Source organism: Denticeps clupeoides, chromosome 15, assembly GCF_900700375.1.
Source record: "Denticeps clupeoides chromosome 15, fDenClu1.1, whole genome shotgun sequence".
NCBI lineage: Eukaryota > Metazoa > Chordata > Actinopteri > Clupeiformes > Denticipitidae > Denticeps > Denticeps clupeoides.
The window spans coordinates 3,480,716-3,504,950 of NC_041721.1; the positions used below are offsets into that span (position 1 = coordinate 3,480,716).

The following is a 24,235-nucleotide window of genomic DNA, read 5'->3' on the forward strand; positions in this document are numbered from 1 at the left end:
GGTGTCAAATTATTGTATGGGAAGAATAAATATGTTGTTCATAGCCAGGTTGTTTTTTTTTTAACACCAGGCCACCAAATTAGGACAAACTACGGGATTTGAATCCATTAAATAAACACGCTTCATTCGATCATATTAAGGGACGATTAATAGGCATAAGGTCAACAGTTTAACTAATTTGTTTTTGTTGCTGTTTCATGGATTCAAGAAACAATGCCCGTGTTCATCAAGAGCCAACTTTTACAAGCCCGGGGAGGGAGATTTCACGCCAACCTGGCAACAGCAGCCTGGTCCCGCCCACCTGCGCTTTTAAGGCGTGTGGGCGGCGCTCCGCCCCCCTTTCCCGCCCTCGGCCCATTGATGCTTCTGCCTCGGCGCTGATTGGCCGTTTCGAACGGCGCTGCGTCCCTGAGCCCGAGATTCCATGAAGTGGGAAAACAGGAGTTCAGGAGATCGCGGCGGCCGTGGCGCGGATGACGAGCTGCGGCGCGGAGGAAAACTTTTATCCGGTGAGTGACGACTTTCGCTCCTCTTTTATATGTCGACATGCGTGTTATTTTTTCCCCCCTGTAAAACCGTCGCTTTTTTTGGGGGGTGGGGACAGAAGTTCCAGAAAAATTCCGGGACCTCGGACGCCACGCAAACATGTGGCTCGGTGTGCCGCCGTGCCACGCAGCTACGCTTTCATCACTTCTTAAAGTGAACTATTTAATTAATGGCAGTTTTTAATTCCACTCATCGTCTGTTTGTATTGGTCGACATTACGGCAGCAACTTCCCAACATTCCGCGTGTCCGGACGGGCATTTAAACTCCGGCAAAACCCGATCACGTCCGGTCAAATCAACTTGGTCGTCGTGTTGTCACACGGAGACCGTAAAATTCTTTTTTTTTTTTTTCATACGCAAAGAACAAGACGCACGAAAAAAAAAAAAGTGCAAGCATGGGGCGAAATATAACATTTCTATTTAACAAAATTTACCAGACGCCATTATCCAGAGCGACTTACAGTCAGTAGTGACGGGGACAGTCCCCCCATGGAGACACTCAGGATTCGGTGTCCTGCTCAGGGACACGATGGTAGTAAGTGGAGGTGTTAGAAAATATCGATACAGCGATATATCGCGATATATTTTAAGCGTTGATACTGTATCAAATATCGATATTTCTCTCTACAAATTTAGTCCAAAATTCGGTTCTAAGGTACATTGTTTTTGCTCAATTATTAATGTAATAACATACACGGCATCTTCTTCATCAGGTCTGTTTTTACATTTTCAGTGAGCTGTAGAACTGTAGAATAAGTACATGACTTAATTGGATTGTGATGCCAAACATATTGCGAGATACTTGCCAATACGCACCCCCGGCAGTAAGTGAAGTGATTGTGAAACACAGCAGCACAGCACACAGTGAAATGTGTCCTCTGCATTTAACCATCACCCTTTGTGAACAGTGGGTGGCCATGACAGGCGCCCGGGGAGCAGTGTGTGGGGACGGTGCTTTGCTCAGTGGCACCTTGGCGGATCGGGATTCGAACCGGAAACCTTCTGGTTACGGGGCTGCGTCCTTAACCGCTGGCGCTTGAACCTTGGACTTCTGGTTTCCGAGTGTGTTACCCACCAGGAAACTCCACCTCTCAACGAGTAAATAGTCTCTAAATAAAAATGTGAACAACAAAAAACACAAACTTCAAAATCGTATGAATAAAGGAGGTTCTGGTGCAGGTTTTTATGGTTCGGAAAGCCAGCAATTTGCCCCATTACCTCACCTCCTGCTCAGCGATATTGACTTTTTTTTTTTTTTTTTTTTTTTCTGGGAATATACAGATAATTCCTAATGTCACGTGTTTTGTGTGTGTGTGTGTGTGTGTGTGTGTGTGTGTGTGTGTGTGTGTTTTTTGCTCTTGGGTCAGCAGAGCGCCTGACTTGCGATTTCAACACGAGTTGCAAGATTCCACCAATTTTCCAAATTTCTCCACCGTTTAAATCTCGCCGCCTTTTCGTGTGTCCTTTTCGGCCGGAGGAAGGCCTCGCAGGTGTTTCCCTAATGTCAGGGCCGCCGGTGAAATCCTTCCTCTGCGGCATCTCCCTGAACGCAGCGCGAAACGTGGAAATGGCGCCCGAGGAAACCCGCCTGGGTCCGAATGAACGAGGGAAGCGCGTGCCGTCTGGAAAATATTTGGCATTAGGTTGGGAAATGTGGAGCGTGCATCCTCGGATGGAGGGTGATGGGGTAACCCCCACCCGGCGAATGAAGGGGTGTAACGGACTGGTTCTCTCCCGGGGTCGTGTGGGTGGCGGCCTGCCGAAGAGACAATGGAAGTCATTAGGAGTCGTGGTTCCACCAGCTGATGACCGCCGGCGCGGCGTCCCGCCCCCCCCCCAGGCAGCGTGGCAGGTAGGAAGGTCAGATGGCCGCCGCTTCCCTCCTGATCCGTCGGATTATCGTGCAGCTTCTGGGTGAACCCCCGAAGCCCCCAATGCTCTTTGCGCCTGTAAAGCCGGGCGGAGCCCGCCGCCCTTAACCCCTTCCGTCCTTCGCCTGACCCGCTCGTCCGGCGATGGCGCCGGGGGCCCGGCTGCCTGGTTGCCATGGTTGCGGCGCGGGGAGCCTAGTGGGACAGGAGCCGTCTGTGGTCGTGAGCGATGAGCTTCATTACGCCTCGCGGCGGGAAGGAACGGAGTACCGGAGCAGGGAACGCGGCGCGCCGACGAACCCCAGTCTCCTTGGAAGCGTCGTCCCTGTAGGAACTTTCACGAAGTTAGCAGCACGTTCACCTGGACTCGAGGTTGAACTGGAACCGGCCACATTTCAGTAGTTTTTCCTGATGTTGAAGTGATACGCAGCAGCACAGCACACAGTGCACATAGTGAAATTTGTCCTCTGCATTTAACCCGTCACCACTTGGTGAGCAGTGGGCGGCCATGACAGGCGCCCGGGGAGCAGTGTGTGGGGACGGTGCTGTTGCTCAGTTGCACCTCAGTGGCACCTCGGCGGATCGGGATTCGAACCGGCAACCTTCTGATTACGGGGCCGCTTCCTTAACCACTAGGCCACCACTGCCCCAAATAAAACGAGTAGTCCCCATACCGGCCGCCTGGGTGAAAACCAGGAATCCTGACCGCTAGAAAGAGGTCTGCTTCTGCTCAGTATCGAACCCAGGACCTCCCGCGTGTTATAACCACTACACCACAGAAAGGAGGACGGTCTGCATGTCTGGACCCTTCCCGTGGCATTTGGTACTGTAACCGGATGTCCGGGGGGGGGGTCTCTAATGAAGAGGTCTCCGCCGCTAATGAACGTCAGGCTGCCGACGGACCGGCTAAAGCCGCGGACAAAGAGCTGTTGGGCAACAAAAGCCTCGCTAATGTGCCGAGGGGGGAGGGAGGGTCCCCAAGGAAAGACGCGGGGGACCCACATGCGGGACACTGGTGCCCGTGCACGCCCGCACGCGTGCGCCACGTGCGAATGCTGGGACGCAGCTGAGGGGAAGGCGTCTGACTGGACGGGGGCGGGGTTGTGGGCGCGATCCTCTTATGCGATTACGGCGGCAGGAGGATGACCTACGCGAGGAGCATGTGGACGGCCCCGCCCCCCTCGGGGACATCCTGCTTCAGCGTGTCCCAAATTAATTAAAAAGCCAACAACAAAAAAAAAAAATCTGCTGTTCTAGCGCGGGGGTTCATTATTATGGGATTATTATATCGGACCGCGAACCCCTGCGTCGTGCTGGACGTCCACACTTGATTTCATAATCTGAGGTTTAACACGATTTAGCTTTGATTGATTTTCATTTGTTTTTTTGTTTTTTTAATTCATGCTAAATAAATCCGTGGGCAGGCATCAGACGGAGTTTTCAACTTGAAGAACCAGGAGTTTCATACAAATAAAAATCTGTTTCAGCGGTTCATTTTATAATTTATTTCTGGCCTACACTATAACGACCACGAAAAAGGTCATAACGGTGATGGCGGCGTTTTGTTAAGTGGAACTTGCCTAAAATTGAGCAAATAAGTAATTGGATTGTGCACATTTATGCGAAAGTGGAGTGAGTGTCATTGTGAAACACTGCAGCACAGCACACAGTGACACGGTGAAATGTGTCCTCTGCATTTAACCCATCTCCCTTGGTGAACAGTGGGTGGCCATGACAGGCGCCCGGGGAGCAGTGTGTGGGGACGGTGCGTCGCTGAGTGGCGCCTTGGTGGATCGGGATTCGAACCGGCAACCTTCTGACTACTAGGCCCCAACTGTCCACTGCCACTGTCGTCATTTATAATCTAAAATTGTCATATTGTCCCCCACAGGCAGAATTCTTGGTATCGTCACAATGAGCCGTTAAGTTCCTTGACACTTTGGGAATGACGGAGGAACATTGGAGCTCTTTTTTTCCTTTCAGCGGCGCCCGCGTGCCAGTCGGCGTTCCTGTGCCCACGGCCAGTGGAATGTGTGACGTGGGTGGCGGGCGCGCCTGGGGGTCAAGTCCTGAACTTTCCTCTTTTTCTCCCGCCTGTCCCTGCGCCTGGGTGACATTTATTAGAGTTTTTTTTTTTTTTTTTTTTGAGATCTTTGCCAAGCGTCCCGCCGGCGGTCGTATGAAGAAGTGGGCGCCCTTTATTAACCCACCACGCTCATCTGGCCGGGTTAAGTGTCCATCGGGCCGTCCATCTGCAGGACAGTTTCTCCGCAGCCGTCCCAGAGCCCCCCGTTATTGTACTTTTACAGGGAAGCCTCTTTTGTTGCCTTGGATCTCCTGGTGTGTGTGTGTGTGTGTGTGTGTGTGTGTGTGTGTGTGTGTGTGTGTGTGTGTGGGATAACAATGGCTGCATTGTGAGGCCGACCCGGCCCAGGATGGGGGTTTAACTCCGGAGCAGCTTCATTAGTCAAGCCGCTGCCCTCCCTCCGTCTCTCTCTCTCTCTCTCTCTCCCTCTCCCGTTGGCTCCGCTCGGCCGGCTGGGGGGGAGGTCGCTGGCACCGCCGGTTATTCTCGCCGGGCGATGAGGTGAGTGTCTGCGGCTGTGACTGCCCCTTCCTTTAACGCACGTGAGTCGCTCCTCCGGGCCGGCTGAAGAGTGTGGTGAGGGTGAGAATTTCGGCAGAGACCTCCGGCTTGTGGGGTGTGTGTGTGTGTGTGGGGGGGGGGGTTGTTTCCTCAGCTGTGACTCTCGCAGTCCAGCATGCTGGTCCAGTGGGAAGACGCAGCGTGATCTATTGTCTCACGCACACACACACACACACACACACACACACACACACACACGGTTGAGGGTCTGGTTTAATCCCTGACATCCTGTGTGTGCTGGAGATGTAGATGATGTGGACATAAGAAGGTCACGCCGAGCCAACGGGACACGGATGCTCTGCGCCACGACCTATTCCACGTCCTCACTGGTGCCGCGTGAACGGGCTCGTAATTGAAGATGGCGAGCACACGTTCCATAATTTCCAGGCGATTGCAGAACTTTTTTTTTTTTTTTTTCCCCACGATTGTCCGTACCGGTCTCCGCGTATGCTGTTTAGAACGCCGGGATCGCGTGATTGGCCCCCAGACACGGACCTTGCTTTTCTTTAAGACCCTCAAGCCGCCTGGTTCATGCATAATCCAGACCGAGCCGCAATAAACTTTAACTGCACGGCCCGCCGAGAGCTTTACTCTGCAGCGCCACAACGGGGGCAATTAAATCCTAGACGTTTGTTGAACGTCTGTGTGTCTTATTGGTTTTTTTCAGCTTTTGAAATTTGTCTAGTTGCCATAGTTGTATTATGCACTATTCTGGCATTAAAATATCCAGGGAGGGTAATACAATCACAACTTTTTTCTAAATGTTTTTTTTTTTTTCTTCATTTGCATAGACGAGTCTTTATGACATCTGCAAACGAGTTCAGAAGTAGCAGTTCTGAAAAGCCAGACGTTGAACGTGATGCTGGGCCAGTATGGTTAAAACTGCATGCTGGGTAGCGTCTGGTGGGTGGGGGTGCACGACGTTCGGAGACGTTCCTTTTCCAAACCAAACTGAGCCCCCATCGGCAAAGTGTGTTTTTTTTTTTTCTTGTTTTTTTCCCAGAATGTGGCTTAAGTTTTGATGGCGTGAGGAACAACGTGGACTCTGAACATCCCGAGGGCTTCGCCGTTCTGGTGACGCGGATGTTGTGTTGTGGGCTCCGTTGCCCCGGAGGACCAACAAGAGCCGATGTTCAGATGTCGCGTGCTTTTTAATGGCGACAATGAAAAGACTCGTCTGTTCGTAACCGCCAGTAAACTAGTGACAGGATGCGTTCTGTCTTTTGAGTCTTGAGGCGGTCACAACAGCGCTTGGTCCATACGTGCCGGGCAATAGATGAAATATTACTTATTTTCTTTTTTACTCGTTTTATGCGGATTCCATGGGCTCGTGAGTCAGTCTTTGGCATAACAGCGTATTGCTCATCACGATGAGTCCTGGTATTCAGGAATAACTACCAGCTGTCCTGTTTCCTGCGTGTGATCTTCAGGGGCGGCGGTGGCCTAGTGGCCCCCGGAATCAGAAGGTTGGCGGATCGGGATTCGAACCCTTAAGGTGCCACTGAGCAAAGCACCGTCCCCACACACTGCTCCCCGGGCAGCCTGTCATGGCTGCTCATCCGTTCACCAACGGAGATGGGTTAAATGCAGAGGACAAATTTCACTGTGTGCACCGTGTGCTGTGCCGCAGCATATCACAATGACAATCACTTTCATAAACCCATTTTTAACGTAGTAAAGCTACTTTACCAGCGTGAGAGGTCCTCTATTCGATACTGTGCAGTGGTTGGCCTGGTGGGTAAGGAAGCAGAAGGTCGCCGGTTCGAATCCCGAGCCACCAAGGTGCCCACTGCTCACCAAGGGTTAAGTACAGAGGACACGTTTCACTGTATGCCACCTTGTGCTGTGCTGCACTGTTTCACGGTTACAATTTTTTACCGACTATCAGTGATCCGCGTCTGGAACGTGACTCTGTGCAGTTAATGACTTGGTGGCACATGCTGTCTGGGTAATTAACAGACGAGCTGGGTTACTAAAGCGAATTAGCTAAAAGGCTTTTGTAAGAACAGCAGTGATGCTTTAACCCTCTAGACTGAGGCAGCAGGTGCTGCTTTTCCGTTTCGGTCCTCCGCGGCCTAAAAATAGCCCCACGTATTTACCGCGGGTCCCTTTTGTGGTGTAATGCCTGTCTGTTACGGTTCTGCTCACGTGACGGAGCCGTTTCAGCATCTTCTCAGCAAGCTGTACAGGTTCCCAGATGGACGTGCTGGGTGCAAACATCTGACGGCCCGATGACTGACGCGTCACGAGCTGGACGAGGCGGAGCCGGGTGGGGAAACCGAAAACCGGAGTTGTGCGGGACCTTCGAAGGCTCCGCTGTGGGAAGCCGCGCTACACCAGTCCCTTCGAGTGGGGCGAGGAGAGGAAAGAACCAAAAACTCAGGCTCGTTGGTGTTTACTTTGCAGGATGAAGAGCTGAACGTCCCGGGATCGACTGGATCACAGTAATGGCTGTTCAGGCTGGGATTCAGGTACGAGCAAATAAATCGAATTACTTGGTACTCATGTGCAGGAAAGGTCACACGGGCCATGTTTTGCAAATCTGATCAGCAAGACCATTCTTTATGGAGCATAAATGTGGGTAAAAATGTTCTGGCTGGTGGTTGAGGAACACGGTCGTCTATTGATTGTCACAGGTCCTCAGGCGCTGCAAATAGAAAACTGAGTTTCTCTTTACTCCAAAAACCACACATTTCCATAGATTATCAGAACATTGGCATTTATCGCAACGTTCTAAAATGGAAGAAGTGACCCAGTTCCGGTTCGTGTGATGGACACGGCGACCGTAGACTTAAACCGCGATCGAATTTGAGTAAAATTCCGACCGTTAATGGGGGGGAAAAAACGACCACGTGCAGCTGCCATCTGTACATATGCACTCGCCGCCATAAAACAACATGTCTATAGCACCTGCGTTCCTGTTATATAACCACGCGCCCCTCGCCACGTGAACTCCAGGGGGTTTGAGGCTGTTGACTCATACGCAGGGTCGACAGTCACGTTAATAAAAACCTCGGGCTTTTACAGCTACGGTTAACACTTACCGCTCGGGAAGGTGAGGGTGGGCTTTGGTGGGGCCGAGGGCCCTGCAGCTGCTCTGGTTTCCTGTGGGATCGACTCCGGGGTCCTGGAGGTCCGGTCAGCTGCGCTCACTGCGGCGGAGGAGCCAGAATGTTGGAATCGCTCTGGCTGTTCTGGTGGAGGAGGAGGTCTGATGGACAGAGGTGTGGAAAAAAAAACAACTAAACAACAACAGGAAGTGGTGAATATCTCAGGTCACCTGTTCCCATTTACATTTAAGGCATTTGGCAGAGCGACTTAGAACATGTTACCATCGATGAAGCGGTCAATTCAGGTTCACTAGGACCCCCGACTTTTTATTCACTTTGTTTCTATACACAAGTCAGACAATAAGAAGGTTACAAGTTCATCTAAATATTCTTTAAAGAGGAAGGTCTTGAGCTGTCTTTTAAGGTGCTCAGTGACTGAGATGTTCTGACCTCGAGGGGAAGTTCATTCCACCACCGAGGGGCCAAGACGGAGAAGAGTCTAGATGAGCGTCTTCCTTTTGCCTTCAGAGATGGAGGGACCAGGCGAGCAGTACTGGAGGCTCGGAGTATACGAGGTGCAGTGCGAGGTGTAATAAGGGCTGTGAGGTAGGATGGTGCTACTCCATGTTTGGCTTTGTAGGCCAGCATCAGTATTTTGAACCTGATGCGTGCAGCTACTGGGAGCCAGTGGAGGGAACGTAGTAGAGGGGCGGTGTGGCGGCGTTTGTTGGAAGCGTGAATGAATGAAACGAGTGGGGTCATGTGATCCCCCTGAGAACATGCAGCGGCCCTCGTTGCGGAGGGGCTGGGAAATGTGGGCTTTTGAGAGGAGTGTCGGGCCGGGCGTAACCCGATCTCCCCGACCGACGCGCCTGCGGGTCCGAAACGGGGCCGGATGCTTGTGCGTTGCCGGGGTTCCACCGCTGCTTTGTGTGTGAAGGGCCTCGTCAATCACCGGTTCTCCAATGACGTTCCCACAAGCGACATGTAATTAGAGGTTGTACCCTGTAAAATGAACCCGAAACTCAGAGGTCCCAAGGCACCTCTGGTTTAACTGGATATCGATTATTGATCTCTCATAATTTGTAGAAACAGTCATCTCAGCCCTGGTTATGATGTGCTCAGATTCGTTCTTTATTTTTATGTTTTAATCATGGCAGCAAAGTGCCATTTAGGATAAAATGATGAGTAATCAGAATTTCAGCATTTTCAGCAGTTTTATTACGATTATTATTTATCGCTGTTAGAATATTAAATACTGCTGCTGTGTTTACAAACACAGTGAAATTTGTCCTCTGCATTTAACCCATCACCCTGAGTGAGCAGTGGGCAGCCATGACAGGCGCCCGGGGAGCAGTGTGTGGGGACCTCAGTGGCACCTTGGCGGATCAGGATTCGAACCCGCAACCTTCTGATTACGGGGCCGCTTCCTTAACCGCTAGGCCACCACTGCCCATATAGACATTTTATTCATGCTGATATGCAGGAAGCAATTGACAATTTCCTCTCCAGAAGTATTATGCATGCACTTTTCTAACGTGCTGTAACAGAGCGCATAACCGAATACATTTATGAAAATGCAGCGGCATGATTACTGTTATGTCCGAATGTCCGGAGGGAAACGGAACCGTTTTGTGCATCTGTGCTCGCTGGTGGCGTATACGCGTTGGTGCACCGTGCCCTGAGCTGATTTATCTGATGCGATGGCGAGCGCGGCCGTCACTCGTGTCACTGTGATTGTGGCTCCAGCCACTCATGCTGCCTTTTTACATTTAGATGAAAATTTTATTTTTTTTCTTTTCATTATTTTAAATTATTATGGCAATGTGGCAGACAGCTTCTGCATTTCTTTTGTGCCAGAGAGTTGTAAAACTGGATCACGGCATCTCAAGAGTTTCCCCCGGTGCCACGTGAACCAGCTGCCGACGGGCGACGATCTTGTTTTCTGATCCAGTGTTGAGGAGGAACGCTGCAGGGTCCCCGGCCGACAGCTGAAAGCCTCCAAGTCGGGAAAAAATATCGCTTTCCCATGAAAGTGCTGGTGGTTCGACTAACCTGCTGTGGAATGTGGACTGTGTGAGGCTTTACGGCATTAGTGTTCATGGCTGAATACCTGGGTCATGTACAATGCACTCATTGTACATAAAATTACTACGTGACCCAAAACGTTGTTATTCAGCTGCCGCCATTTCTTTATTGGAGGGGGGAAATGTTTAGTTGGATGTTGAACTTGAGCTGTTGTGAAAATGTAGCCTTGGCAGAAATAATGGTCATAAGCCACATGGTGGAATTCAATCAAGTATTGTTCGATTTTACCTGCGATTAACATCGTGCGGAGATCGCTACTGGTTACGCCTCAATCTCTATCACTTTTTATAATGTTGACTCCTTTATCTGAAAAAAAAAAAAAAAAAAAATCTTATTTATTGTTTCATGAGAGTTGTTAAGTCCATGGCCATTTACAATAATGAATTATTGATCACCTGACCACTTGTCTGCTTTTCATAATCTTATAGCTCCATCTTGTGGCGTTTCCTTATATGACACAATGCAGTCAGTGGTTTTGTGTAAAGTGGATCCTGATATTTTCCATTTTCTCTGCTTCCGTGCTAATAATTGAAATTGGGAAAATGACAGGATCTGTCCGTCTCTCCCCAGGTGTGGTTCGGCGAGAGGTTTGATGCGCCTGCGCTCAGCCCACGCAGTCCTCTGATGCCCCGCCATGGCCCGGGCCTGGCCGACGTGTTCCAGTATGACCAGTGGCTGGCTGTGCGCCACGAGGCCACACTGGTGCCCATGCAGGAGGATCTGGCGATCTGGCTCTCTGGAATGCTGGGTATGATTTTTCTGCATCATCCTTCTCAATGACAAAAACCAGACACTCAATTATTTAAAAAATACCCCAGCAAGTGTGGAAGTCCAGCGGGTGCGAAGCCCAAGGGACACTCCTACACTGTTACCCCCCTGGTTAAAACTCGGTGTGAAAAGTGTGTGCAATTTTGTAATTGTATTATATGGTTATGTCTGTTATCTGCATGGGTGCCGACTAAACGTCACGCACTGCACACACGTGTTCATTCATAGTTTTGATGCCTTCAGTGAGAGGGTGGTAGTAGCCTAGTGGGTAACACACTCGCCTATGAACCAGAAGACCCGGGTTCGAATCCCACTTACTACCATTGTGTCCCTGAGCAAGACACTTAACCCTAAATTGCTCCAGGGAGACTGTCCCTGTAACTACTGATTGTAAGTCGCTCTGGATAAGGGTGTCTGATAAATGCTGTAAATGTAAATCCACCAACGTAAATGGTCATGAAAATAAGAAAACACATTGAGTGAGAAGGTGTCCAAACTTTTGGCCTGTACTGTATGTGTATATATTTATATATATATATATATATATTGATTGCTAGATCCACCCTGATTGACCACCTGCTTTCCCCCCGGCCATATTGAGCTCACCCAATTATGAGTTGATGGAGGTGGGGAAAATTTGGGGGGCAGTAGTAAGGAGCGGGGCTTCGGAACCCCACGGTCAGTGTTTGGTTGACTCGTTTAATAGCATTAGTGCAGCAGCCTGCTGTGAGTCTGTATCTTTTGTAAATATGTAGATTTATCGATGCCTATGATGGCAGTTTTGTTTTTTTTTTGTTAATTTGAGCATCTTCCTGCACCGTAAATAAACCTGCACCTTTTTCGTCACTACAACTGGTATTAGTTTGGCCTCTTTGGTGGAAGAATTGACAATAAAGAAATTTGAACCACTTATTGTCACAGCGTAGTGAAAAGTAAGTGGAGAAGACTGAGAATATACAAGTATCCTTCATTTTCGTGACTGAATTGGTTTTGGCTGGAGGCCTAAATATAGGTTACGTGGGAAAAAAATGGTAGCGGGTCACGTTAGGCCTTGAGAAAGAGACAGCGGCCGACCCGACGAACACCGTCTGCTTCTTTTCACAGGGGAGGAGGTGCGGGCCGAGCACTTCATGGACGAGCTGAATAATGGGGTGAAGCTGTGCCGGCTGGCTGGCGCCCTGCAGGCCAAGGTCACACAGAGCTGCTCCTCAGACAAGTGGCAGGTACATTTGCGCGTGGCTGTATATTTGTCTGTCTGGTGTAGAGCTGTAATCGGGCATGCGAATTCAGGCCTGTCATGACCCGACAAGTGCTTGCTTGCTTTGCGCGCTACGAGCGCTAGAACAAATTTCTAGAGCCATAATTCCTCGAGCCCGACCAAATTGCAGCTTGGTAGTGTATCGTACAGTGTACATGATGTACGAACATCACCCCTTTCCGACCAGGCCAGACCCACAGTCAGCTGGTCGTATGAATATCAGACCTGTTTGAAGTTTATCGCCCGTCCTGAGGTACATCGTGTGGCATGGATGCTGCACGTGTAGTGTGAGCAACGGGGTCGCATCAGCATGTACGTTTCTTTTCGCATGTGAGTAGCGAAGAATTGGAAATCAAATTAAACTTCATAAAAAAATGAACATATAACATCGGGTGTGTAGTAGCCTAGTGTGTAACACTACCAGAAGACCCAGGTTTAAACCCCACTTTACTACCATCGTGTCCCTGAGCAAGACACTAACCCTGAGTGTCTCCGGGGGGGTGACTGTCCCTGTCACTACTGATTGTAAGTCACTCTGGATAAAGGGCGTCTGATAAATGCCGTGAAATGTAAATAACAAAGCAAATTTACAACGTGCAAAACACTTTTACCAAGTTACAAGCAGCAAATCATCATACAGTCAGGATAGGTACTCTAGACCGGAAGTTCGCGTTTGCTATACGATCAATTACCGAGCAAGCCGGACCTGACCTGATCGAAATGACAGAAATTGAGCCCGAACCCGATGGGTTTGGTTGGGCTCTGGCCAAGACAGCTCTAGCCTGGTGGGACGCGTGGCCAAGTGACCATCCCCCCCCACTTTCTCTCTCAGCCTTTCCCCATGAAGAAGGTGGCATACAAGAGGGATGCTTCTCCTGGCTCGTTCTTCGCCCGGGACAACACCGCCAACTTCCTGGGCTGGTGTCGCCAGATCGGCGTGGACGAGACGTACATGTTTGAGTCTGAAGGTCTTGGTAAGACCCAGTTTATCCGTAGCCAACATGACATCACCTCTCAACATGGCGAGGGGACGTTTCGATGGAGCCATCTGACAACCCGGGAAGGTCGATAGAAGCTCAGTAAAACCATCAGTAAAGATGGGCTGTAGTACACACACACACACATACATATATACACACACACACACACACACACACAGTGTGTGTATAAATAGGGTTGTTAAGAAGCAGTGAGCTGCCAGGCCACTGCTCCCACTCCACACTTTATCTGTGTGATTGGTTTAGCTGGGTGATAATTAACCGTTTCTAATGGAACTTTAATCTGATCAGGGGACTAAATGGGGTTAAAGGTAAGACTCCGTTTGCAGTGCACGGCCACATGCCGCCGGCTTTTATTTTAATCCGCGCATAAGGGGCCATTCCTTAACGTGCAAAAGTTTAACAATTAAACAATTGCAAGCAGGTACAAAGAAATTGCAGCGCTCTTGGTTTTAGACTGGATTAGGACTGTGCTTTCCAAATCTAGGAATCCGATTGAATGAAAGCAGAAAGAATTTGCTTCGTTTTAGAAATCCGCACACTTGTTTCTTTGCTAGGGAATCTTGGTAGTAAAATGGTTTTAAATTAAAAAATTTTAAATCTTTTAATCTTTCAGTCCTGCATAAGGACCCTCGGCGGGTCTGTCTGTGTCTACTGGAGATCGGGAGGATAGTGTCCAGGTAAGCCCACCTGTTTTGAGGGGGGGGGGGGGGGGTCGAATTTCGGTTTGGGTTTTAGAGCTTTATATTTGTCTGTATGGCTCACACATTTTGTAAGATCTGGTTCCAACATCCAAAAATGGGACCAGGTACTTATTTCTAGGCGTGTTCATGTCTGATTTTAATGTTGCTGCTCCTCTTGATGCTCAGGTACGGCGTGGAGCCACCAGTCCTGGTGAAGCTGGAGAAGGAGATTGAGTTGGAGGAGACCTTACTGATGGCAAGGGAACCCGCCCCTGCGGTCAAAACCTTCACCGTCTGCTGCCACCACGGTGGCCTCTACCAAGTGAGTGTGTGTGATGACCAGATGGGCGTAAATGGCTAAAACTCACCAGAATCGAGAATGGCGCTTTATGAGGGTCCTGTACAGCATGGACCAGGGTGATGACAGCGCTGTCCAAATGTCCAAAATATGTTACAATTTATATTTGTATATTCTGTACTTTCAAATAAACCAACACATTTAAACATTGCTGCACGATTTACGGCTTTCTAGTCTATTTTAGTTTTAAATCCCAGATTAAAAGAGTGAAAGTGAAGCGATGTGAAACACTGCAGCATGGCACACGGTGACATGTGTCCTCTGTATTTAACCATCACCCTTGGTGGGCAGTGGGCAGCCATGACTGCGCCCGGGGAGCAGTGTGTGGGGACTGTGCTTTGCTCAGTGGCACCTTGGTGGATCGGGATTCGAACCAGCTGCTTACGGGGCCGCTTCCTTACCCGCTAGGCCACCACTGTCCCACACGAGTGTTTTTAATGTTTCCCGTTTTTTTTTTTTTTTTTTTTTTAAGTGGGTCTGGAAAAAGCCTATAAATGTATTTTTATAAAAATGATGTATTGGCCTTCCGACACAGATGCTTCTCCTCCGTCGGCCCTAAAGCTGCAGTAATGCTCGCTCGTCTCAACATCACTAAATGCACGCGAGCGCACGCGCAGCTTCCGCAGAACATTTGTCTACAGGCGCTCACGCAGCCAACGTTTTATCACGTGCGACCCGGAGAATTTCACAATCCACATTTCTCCTGCCCTTCTGTAGGACCAAGACCTTGCAGAAGAACCCACCTGTAACTGCGCCCAGAAGGTGTCCATAGAGTACCTGTCTGAGGGCCGATATCGGCTGGGAGACAAGATCCTGTTCATCAGGGTGAGTGATCCAGAGGCGCTTTACCCGCGACACCAGTCGCCGGGTCGGCACACCGGGTACAACCTCCTGTTTAATTCATTTTTAAAAGTGAAACTCGTTTAATGGCGATTCGTCCATTAAGAGCACAGATGGACCGTGGCTCCTGTGAGTAAACAAGCCTGGAGTAGCGATTACGTAACACGTTACATCACTGCCAAATGCTATACAGAGCAGGCCTGTATGGCAGCGTATTTAATGGGAATGAAATATAAATATAAATGCGTACGGTTCACTGATTGGGATGTGAAGCGGAATCCAGGAACAGAGCAGCGGCGGGTAAAAAGATTCAGATTACGTCATGCTGTCTGGGGATATTTGGAAGTCTGTACTTAGTACTGTAAATATGGGGGGGGGGGGGGGGGGGGGGGGGGGGGGGGGGGGGGGGGGGATAGCACCGATTATGTATGTACACCAGTGCATTTAAAGAACAATAAAATAAACTAAAAAAATTATGTATCTATTATACCGGTGCATCTTAAAATTAAGAAAAATGGTAACTTCAGCTCCAAACTAAAACATTTATTTCTTATATTGTTCAAAATCACATACAGTATTTAGCAATTTCAAATTACATTTAATTAAAAAATTTATTATATTTTTTATTTTGGACTTTCAAAGGATTTTTAAATAAAGGATTTACAGTTAAGGAAAGACACAGAGCACATTCCTTTATACGCTAATTAATAATTAAAACCCCTCTGTCTCTCCATCTCAGATGCTGCATGGGAAGCATGTGATGGTCCGTGTGGGTGGGGGCTGGGACACGCTCAAGGGCTTCCTGTTGAAATACGACCCGGGACGGGTGCTGCAGTTCACCACCGTGGAGCAGAAGATCCTGGCCTATCAGAAAGGTGCCCCTAGCCCCGCCCAAAATGCTCAGCAAGCTCCTCCTCCCAACATGGACCCTTTGGCTGCTGTGAACCTTCTCCCGTCCTCCTCATCATCATCTTCCTCTTCTACATCCTCCTCCACTGTGACCTCCAAGCCGGCCACGCCCGGCTACTCCACCCCCCGATCTTACGCTGCCTCCCCAGCCTCCACGCCCACTTTGCCCAGGAAGGCGACTGCCCCGAAAAAAAAACTCCAACTGCCCCCTCCGTCTCCAAAAAGAGCCACTCCAACTCCTAGCCCCACACTGAAGAAGCCCGTTTCCCATCCTGATCCAGCTCCTCTTACCTCCACCCAGGAGCAGAAACCCCCACCAACTTCAAGGCTGAAGCTCCGCCCGACTCCACCCGGTGCCTCTTCTCAACCGCGCAGTCCCGTGTGCCCAGAGCCCACCTGTAAACACCCTAAACCGGCCACAGTCCTGCGAAGAGCCCCCGCCTCCTCTGCCCCACCCAGGGGTCCCCAGAAGGATGGCAAACCGCCACTGGCACCCCTCCGCTCACGACTCGCCCAACGCCGGGGGTCTTCGCCCGTCTCCCGCCTCCGAATCGACGCCCGCAAAGCGCGAGTGCTCTCCTCCCGTCCTGCCAGTCCGGCGCGGTCCGCGCCGGACTCCAGATCCACCCCTTCAGCCATAAGACCACACCCCCCTCCCTCACGAACACCTACGCCCAAACCCTCCCCCCTTACCAAGAGAAAAGACCCCCCAGCCAAAAACCAGACCCAGCCTCGACCAGCAGGCACAGTAGTGACTCCGCCCATCTCCACGACGAGACAGCCTCGCCCCAATGTTCCTACCGCACAGAAAGCACCTCAGAAGCAGCAACTGGTTGGCCCCGCCCCTCTGCGCTCCAACCCACCACAGAGCACCAACAATGGGCCCAAGGCTCCGCCCAGTTCCCAGAAAACGGTCCCTCGGACTAAGCAGAGTAAAAAAGAGGAGCCTTATTTTGAAATGAACAGTAAGAAGAAGGCCTGTTGAGTTCTGAGTAGAAATCAAAGCACTTCGGTCACGGTACCCTGTCACCGTCACATCCTTTTCTCTTTCTGAACTAAATCATTTTTTTACGTGTCTGATTTTTACTTGTGGCATATCGAACTTCCAAGAGGCGAAACCTCTGGCAGATTTAATCAAGTAACAGTTCAGCTGTATTTTTTTTTTTTTAAATAATAGATGTAGCAGAGTAGACAAGGGACTTTTATTCGCGATTCTGAAGCATTAATGTCTGTGCCTATACTGACCACGTGACTACAAGTGGTGGGCTTCCAGTTTAACACAAGTCGATCCGTTTCATGTTAAAGGTTCTAAAGGTCAGTACGCCAAAGATAAGCAACGCTAAATAACGGAGTCACGTTTGATCTCATGTAAACTGGAATCAGATATTTTGTCAACTCCTTCCTTTTATATAGTCGTCTTTTCTGTGCGTTTAGAACACGACTAGGTGGTTATGTGCCTTTTGAAACTAGCAGAGGTCAGGGTTTGGGGTCGCGTACAGTTTTTTTTTTTAAATATAAAGTCCTGTTTAGATGTTTGAAAGTTAGGGGTCAGTTGCAATGAACCTGAGCAGGATGGTCATGAATGATATGATATAAATACAGGACATTTGTAAATTTTATAATACAAGGAAACACTACAAATGACCTGATTTTAGATTTGTTTACAGTTTAATCCTTCATCTAGTTATGGAATTTAGCCGATTGCGGTGTGGTTCGGCCGAGGTTGTTCTGACCCCAGGATTAAGACGGTTAAAATGTTACAGCGTCCTCCGAGCTCAGCCTTTTCGTAAGGACTTGTTACTGACGAAGTGCAGAGGAACAACTAATCTCCATGCGTAGTCCTTTAAAGACTAAATTTATTTATAAAACAATTATTTCTTTTTCGTGAAAATCTTTATATTTTTAGATGGCTTATATTTTGTGGAGTTTCTGTACTACTGCTTTAAGTGTTGGGTGAGTCTGCAGTATGTTTTATTTTCTTCCAGCACTTTACAATCCTCTCATGATTTGAATGTAGTTTTCTGTTGATTTGTGTGTATGTCTGTGTGATGCAAAAATAAAATGATGCATCTGTTGCGAAAAAAAAGGGGTTTTACCTTCATCCTTTTACACCACATTATATGGCAGAATGATTCTTTCATGAAGATCGGAGTGAGTAATTAAACACCGTAAACCGTGGCGGTGGTGAGGTTAACACTTCCTCTCTGCTGCCACATAGTGGCCGCAACGGGTTTTGCACTCACAGTCAGAGCCAAAGATTTGGTTGTTGTGGATGTTGGTGCATATTTATTTAGTAAAAATATGGATCAGCTGTACAATATCAGTAAATGTTTGTCACAGTCAAAGTACTATTTACATTTCATACAGGGTTAGGGATCTGTTAAGGGTTGGCATTGGCAAACCTTAACAGAACCTTAAGTTATCAGACAGTGACCGATAATACATAAAAAAAGTTCTGATCCATGGCTGTACTCCATCAACACAAACAGTGCAGCACATTCTTAGAAGTTTAATTTCAGCTACTAAACATGATTGTCCAATAAAATGTGAGGGTCTAGGAATGGAACTGGCTGAGATATCCCACTTTATGGAACATCCCACAGGTCCCCGGAGACAGGGATGTCCTTTCAGGGCGGTATTGCTAATTTATTTTTATTTTAAACAAGCCTTTACACTGATGAGCTGCTCCTGAGTGCCGTCTTGTTTGAGGTTACATCCATTATTTCTACTGTGGTGGTGGAGGAGGTGGAGGCGGAGGCGGTGGAAACATGAATCCTGGAAATGGGTGGGGCGGCCATGTCATGTGCGGAGGTGGGGGGAAACCAGGGCATCCTGGTGGTACCTGCATGGGGGGCGGCGGTGGGTAATGGAATGAAAAGGGATATCCAAGGTCCATGGGAGGAGGTATGGTGTGGAGGTTGGCATGGTAACCGGGACAGGGGTTTGGGGGCATGGGCAACCTGGCACCTCTGCCCTGGCGATGCACTCGCCTGGCCTGGTAATGTTCCTGTTTGGTGGCTCTGGTGAAGGTCTGCTTCTGATTGTCCATGCCGCCACCATCTAGGAGAGAATAAAATGAAATCTGACATTCTGGGAATCTCAGTCAGTGTTTCTCGAATTGCAATATAGATGTAAATGTCCAATGGGAGCATTACGAGTCAACAATGCTCGGGTTTCAACTTGGCACGTGCGGATATACCAGCTGATATTCCCCTTGGTGATGGTCATCCATTTATTGAAATAAGATGCCGTGAGTCAATGTTTATTTTTACTACACCCAGATTCAATACGCAGATGATCTAGCATGTGGTCCTGAAGCAGAATTACTGCTCTGCATTTAATAAATAAATTACATTTTTTGTGCGTTTTTCGGATTTACCAGTGTCAGACTTGGGCTGCCTCTTCTCTTTCAGCTTCCTTTTGGCCAAAAGCTCCTGCTCGTCATCGCTGAAGTCCAGAGCCTGAGAGAACCGGGCAGACGTTAGCCTTCTGTGCACTGGAACACTTAAAACAACACAACGTAACTCCAAATCTATCACACTTCTGTGATATAAAACTGTCCACTTTTATATCACAACACTGACTGACAATCAATTTCACATCCTGTTGTGACAACAGCTGGAAATGATAGGCAATTAGCAAGATGTCCCCAATAAAGGCGTGGTCCTGCAGGTGGTGACCACAGACCACTTCTCTTCTTTTTTTTGGTGACTTTTGAATGCTGGTGGTGCTTTCAGTCTAGTGGTAGCACGATACGGAGTCTAGAACCCACACAAGTGGCTCAGGTAGTGCAGCTCATCCAGGATGGCACATCAATGCGAGCTGTGTCTGTCAGAGAAGTGTCCAGAGCATGGAGGCGCTACCAGGAGACAGGCCAGCACATCAGGAGACGTGGAGGATGCCATGAGGGCAACAACAAAGACGAAGGCATTGATGCTATGGACTGGCCCGCCCGTTCCCTAGACCTGAATCCAACTGAGCACATCTGGGACATGTCTCGCTCCATCCACCAACACCAAGGTGCACAACAGACTGTTAAGAATGCTTTAGTCCAGGTCTGGGAGGAGATCCCTCAGAAGGCCATCCACCACCTCATCAGGAGCATGTCCATGCGTTGTAGGGAGGTCATACAGGCCTGTGGAGGCCACACACACTACTGAGCCTCATTCTGACTTGTAAAGTCCTTAAAACATCAAAGTTAAATCAGTGTGGCTACAAATCCAGACCTCCATGGGTTGATAATGTTTGTGTGATTTTGTTGTCAGCACATTCAACTAAGAACAAAGTATTTCATAAAATTATTAGATTCATTCAGTGTATATTTTATAGGCTTCAAGCATCTGTACTCAAACCAACAGAAATTCACCTCAGGTGGAGGCTCCTGGTCGTTTTTCCAGGAGGCGTCAGACCCTTTGAGTCTGAAGAAAAAGACGAAGGGGGAAAAAAAGTGAACAAATACATAAAGAAATTTTCACGTATGAGTTCATCTACAGCACAACAGTTTACAGTAAGTCAAACAGTCACAAAAGTATTCCGACTGGCCAAAAGAGGCCAGCTGGTGCCAACATGACACTGGATCAGAGATAATAAATGTGAACAGATCTCCACCAGCTACCAGGGGCAGTGGTGGCCTAGTGGGTATGGAAACAGACTGGTAAACAGAAGGTTGCCAGTTCCTAACTACCAAGGTGCCACTAAGGGCGATGGTTAAAAGCAGAGGACACATTTTTGTTTTTGTGTCACCGTGTGCCGTGCTGCAGTGTTTCACAACCACGACCACTTTCACTTTCGATGATCTCTCATGACCGAACGTTTCCTCGATTTTGCCTGAACGTTGATCAGGAAGGGGTTTATGTAGGAAGAAGGCCGTACTGCTTGAGCTGCTCGGTGAAGATGTATGCCGTCAGGTCGGTCAGATCTGGGGCGAAGTACATGGTCTCCTGCGTCCTCAGCTCCTTCTGCTGGATGTGCTCCTCGGAGTTGAACCTCAACACGTAGAACGGCTGCACCACCGGCCCGAACACCTCGAACACCTGAGCAATCAGAAACATAACGAATTCGTGTATCGGAAATATCTGTCACAAGTGCACATAAGAGAAAAACCAGGGGAAACCACAGCGCACGTATGGTGCGGGGGAGGAAAAAAAAAAAATAAAAAAATTTACATTCAGCCCAAATTTTCAGCAATTTTCCCGCTCCCACACCGAAATTGATAAATTCAAGTTGCAGCCATGAACAGCAGCATGTACGATCACATGAGAAGCAGCGAGTTCACGCTTTTTTGATGCCCCCACTTACCCTGCCGATGGCCAGCCTGTCTTTGTTGAAGATCACGGTGTCGTCGTTAAGAGGCGGTATGTCCTTCAGCGACTGGATGATCACTGAGGAACAAGATTCTTCCCTTCAGCACGCAAACCAAGAGACGAGGCTCCGATACAAAAGTGGGGGTGTACGTTGCAGGCGCCTACCCAGCTTGTCGATGATACTGGAGATGGTGCCGACTGGCTGCAGTACGGTGCTCTCTGGAAGAGTGATGGCCAGTTCCTCCACGGCTGGAAGGTCCTGCGCGGTGAAAAGGGAATGAAGGGCAGGGGACGTTTTTACAAAAGAGCTTTCTTGCCACGTTTACATGACCTTATGTTCTCTGAAATTTCTGTGCAATTGTTTGTAAAAGAAAAAAAAAAAAAATCTAATCTTGTGACAACCCTGGAAAGCTTCATTTAAACAAGCGTTTCTTCCAAGTTTGCGCAGCCGGAGTAAAAGGGACCCATTATGTTCCGGCGTAGATCAGCAGCTGTAATGTACACGACTTTTAAAAAGAGACACCGCGGCTGCGGAGGTGCTGGAATACGTGAGCAACGCATGAAGCACCACGCGACGTGGCTCACCACGTAAAACCAGATACTACAGACCTGCGCTGGACCTGTAAACGTAGAAATCAGATCAGATTTCAATGGCTTTTCCAGAACTTTATATGCTTATTTCATATTCCCAAATGGTCCAGGCCTGGACCATTCACTTTTCAAATTCAATAACTTTTTCCAGCTTTTTAACGTACCTCAACGAGAAGCTCGTCCTGCGTCTTTAATGGAGTCTGCTTTCTTCCATTTCCCACCCCAGCATCTTCGTAATCGATGTCCTCCAGGACTATATGCAAGGGTCCACCCGAAGAGGAGGAGGATGACGAAGACGAGGAAGAGTCCGAATCACTGCAGTAGAACACAAGATGGATTGAAATATGTGGAAACCTAATCTGATAGAGATGTGTGGGGTGTCGTACCTGTCCGATGAAAAGTCTTCAGAACCGTCATCTCTGTACTGGGTCAGACTCCCATCCTGCTGGTCCAGAGCGGCCCCGGGACCAGTTTCCTCTGCGCTCCCTGACGCCTCAGGCCCAGCAGTGTCTTTACTGGTCACCACCGGGCCACCAGGCGGGCCAGACTGGACATCGGTGACGCAGTCCGGCGTCCAGGGCGCAGGGTCGCCGGTTCCGGCGACCTCCACGTGGTCAGGTGGGACAGGGCAGGCACTTTCAGCGCCAGTCTCGGATAGCTCCATATCATCCCGGGAGGCTTGAGGGGAAACGTTCCGATCCTTTTCGCGGGTGAAAACATCCGCAGGGACGTGGAAGTGTCCCTCGTCCATCTTGATGATGAACGATGATGGGGAAAAAAAAAACTTTTTACAACTAACCGGACAAGCTCCGCTGCAGGTCGTCTATACTCAAATAAAATAACGCAATGCCGTAAAATTTAAATGTAATGTATTCTTCAGCCCGCTCCGAAAGAACCAAATCCAACGTGCTTCTGCGGCGTGACGACTTTCTTCTTCCGGGTCAGGGCGTATTTATTCACAAGTAAAGTCCCTGCAAAAAGTGTTCACTTAAACGAACAAATAAGTATGTTGACCGACGATTTCAGACACGCACTTTGATTCCGAAATAAATGTAAAATATTGTTTTAATAATATTGTTTTAATCCCGGTTGTGATGTGCATCAAAATAAAAGTCCGAAAAAATAACTGAGTATCCCGTGACCAAACATGCACATATTCACGTCAAATGTGTTTTTTTTTTATTATTAAAAAAATGTTTAAATGTTTTTGTATTTGGTTGTGAAAAAATAAACACAATTGCAGACCTTCATTAATCAATTCAACCAATGGCATTCAACTGAGCAAGTGACAGCATAAATATTCAGCATGCATAAAAAAGTACAAGGCAAAATCTAAGCAATGAATTTATTATAATCATAAATGACACTCTAACACTCACAAGTCTGGAGTACATTTTCAGAACTTGGCATGAAGTTAGAATAGAACAGAATTCATGGAATCATTCTGCAATCAATGAATCTTCTAAAGCACATCATTTTCAGAGGTCATTTTTTATTGTGCATTCAAAAGAAAGGGTGATCGCATTTTGTCAAGCTAAATTAAACCTGTCCGAATGGAGTAATGAATGAAATAATTTAACAATCAGCTTAATGAACCTGCTTAAAAGTCAGACAAAATATTAGAGCTCTTTCTGTACTATTTTTTTTCTATCTATATGAAATGATAACATTTGGAGTTGCATCAAACTATCTATTGCAACATGTATGTTTGCTAGATACAAGTGCTTACTTCATAAATTAACAAAGAACAGCAAGTATGGCTTATGGCCTAATTTCATGTATACAGTTAAATATTTCTAAGCTTAAATAAACATTTCCTAATTACTCAAGTTTATTACTCAAATCATAAAAAAGAAAAATTGTAAACAATCTGTTATTAAAACACAATAGACAGAATAAGTCCATTTCGAGAGAAAACGTCTTGGGACGCGTCTACAGCACAGGGCGTGTGCGCCTCGAAGAGTCTCGTATGAAAGAGTAGAAGGCGTCCTGCTGAGGTTCTGGATCCATCGCGCCTCCGCGTCGCCACGAGGAAGACCACGTTGGAGCAGGTATGGGTTCGCTTCCCGCCTATTGGTGCCGACATGGCTGCTGCGTGGAGGGGGACAGGGGGGACGGGTTCCAGGTGTGACAAGTCGCCCACCTAGGACACGAGAGAGCGCAATGCCGACAAACAATATCAGTGTTGTAACGAGTAAATAGCTTAACTATTACATGAAAAATGAACTTATGTCTTGCATCAATTAACCATTACAGTTTCGGGAGAACCTTGGACCACTGTTATATAACAGTGGACAGCGCACTTCTGTGCTTAAATTGCGTCTT

The 24,235-nt window shown here is 48.2% G+C and overlaps 3 protein-coding genes across 10 annotated transcripts in view; 1 reads left to right on the top strand and 2 right to left on the bottom strand.

Annotated features, from left to right (window-relative positions):
• The first annotated feature begins 376 nt into the window (after positions 1 to 376).
• gas2l3 (growth arrest-specific 2 like 3) lies at positions 377 to 18,096 on the top strand. Of its 2 annotated transcripts, none has more exons than XM_028955175.1 (9): positions 377 to 509; positions 7,471 to 7,535; positions 10,773 to 10,950; positions 12,075 to 12,193; positions 13,061 to 13,202; positions 13,843 to 13,906; positions 14,096 to 14,231; positions 14,985 to 15,092; positions 15,847 to 18,096. In XM_028955175.1, the coding sequence occupies exons 2-9, from the start codon at positions 7,512 to 7,514 to the stop codon at positions 16,999 to 17,001; spliced, it is 1,926 nt and encodes a 641-aa protein (XP_028811008.1). In that variant the 5' UTR covers positions 377 to 509; positions 7,471 to 7,511; the 3' UTR covers positions 17,002 to 18,096. The 2 variants fall into 2 exon arrangements, with proteins under 2 accessions (XP_028811008.1, XP_028811009.1); XM_028955176.1 differs by lacking the exon at positions 377 to 509 and adding an exon at positions 4,932 to 5,004.
• Positions 18,097 to 18,282: 186 nt separating this feature from the next.
• Positions 18,283 to 22,831, bottom strand: naf1 (nuclear assembly factor 1 homolog (S. cerevisiae)). The gene is made up of 8 exons (XM_028955177.1): positions 22,297 to 22,831; positions 22,075 to 22,225; positions 21,485 to 21,578; positions 21,315 to 21,397; positions 20,889 to 21,049; positions 20,383 to 20,434; positions 19,396 to 19,477; positions 18,283 to 19,076 (listed from the first exon to the last, which is right to left on the bottom strand). The coding sequence occupies exons 1-8, from the start codon at positions 22,659 to 22,661 to the stop codon at positions 18,742 to 18,744; spliced, it is 1,323 nt and encodes a 440-aa protein (XP_028811010.1). The 5' UTR covers positions 22,662 to 22,831; the 3' UTR covers positions 18,283 to 18,741.
• Positions 22,832 to 23,241: 410 nt separating this feature from the next.
• The window catches only part of ano3 (anoctamin 3), a 28,264-nt gene continuing 27,270 nt past the window's right edge, over positions 23,242 to 24,235 (bottom strand). For all 7 annotated transcript variants that reach the window (XM_028953881.1, XM_028953883.1, XM_028953887.1 and 4 more), the window contains one exon: positions 23,242 to 24,053. The gene's annotated coding sequence lies outside the window, so the exon portion shown is untranslated. The remainder of the gene's footprint in view (positions 24,054 to 24,235) is intronic.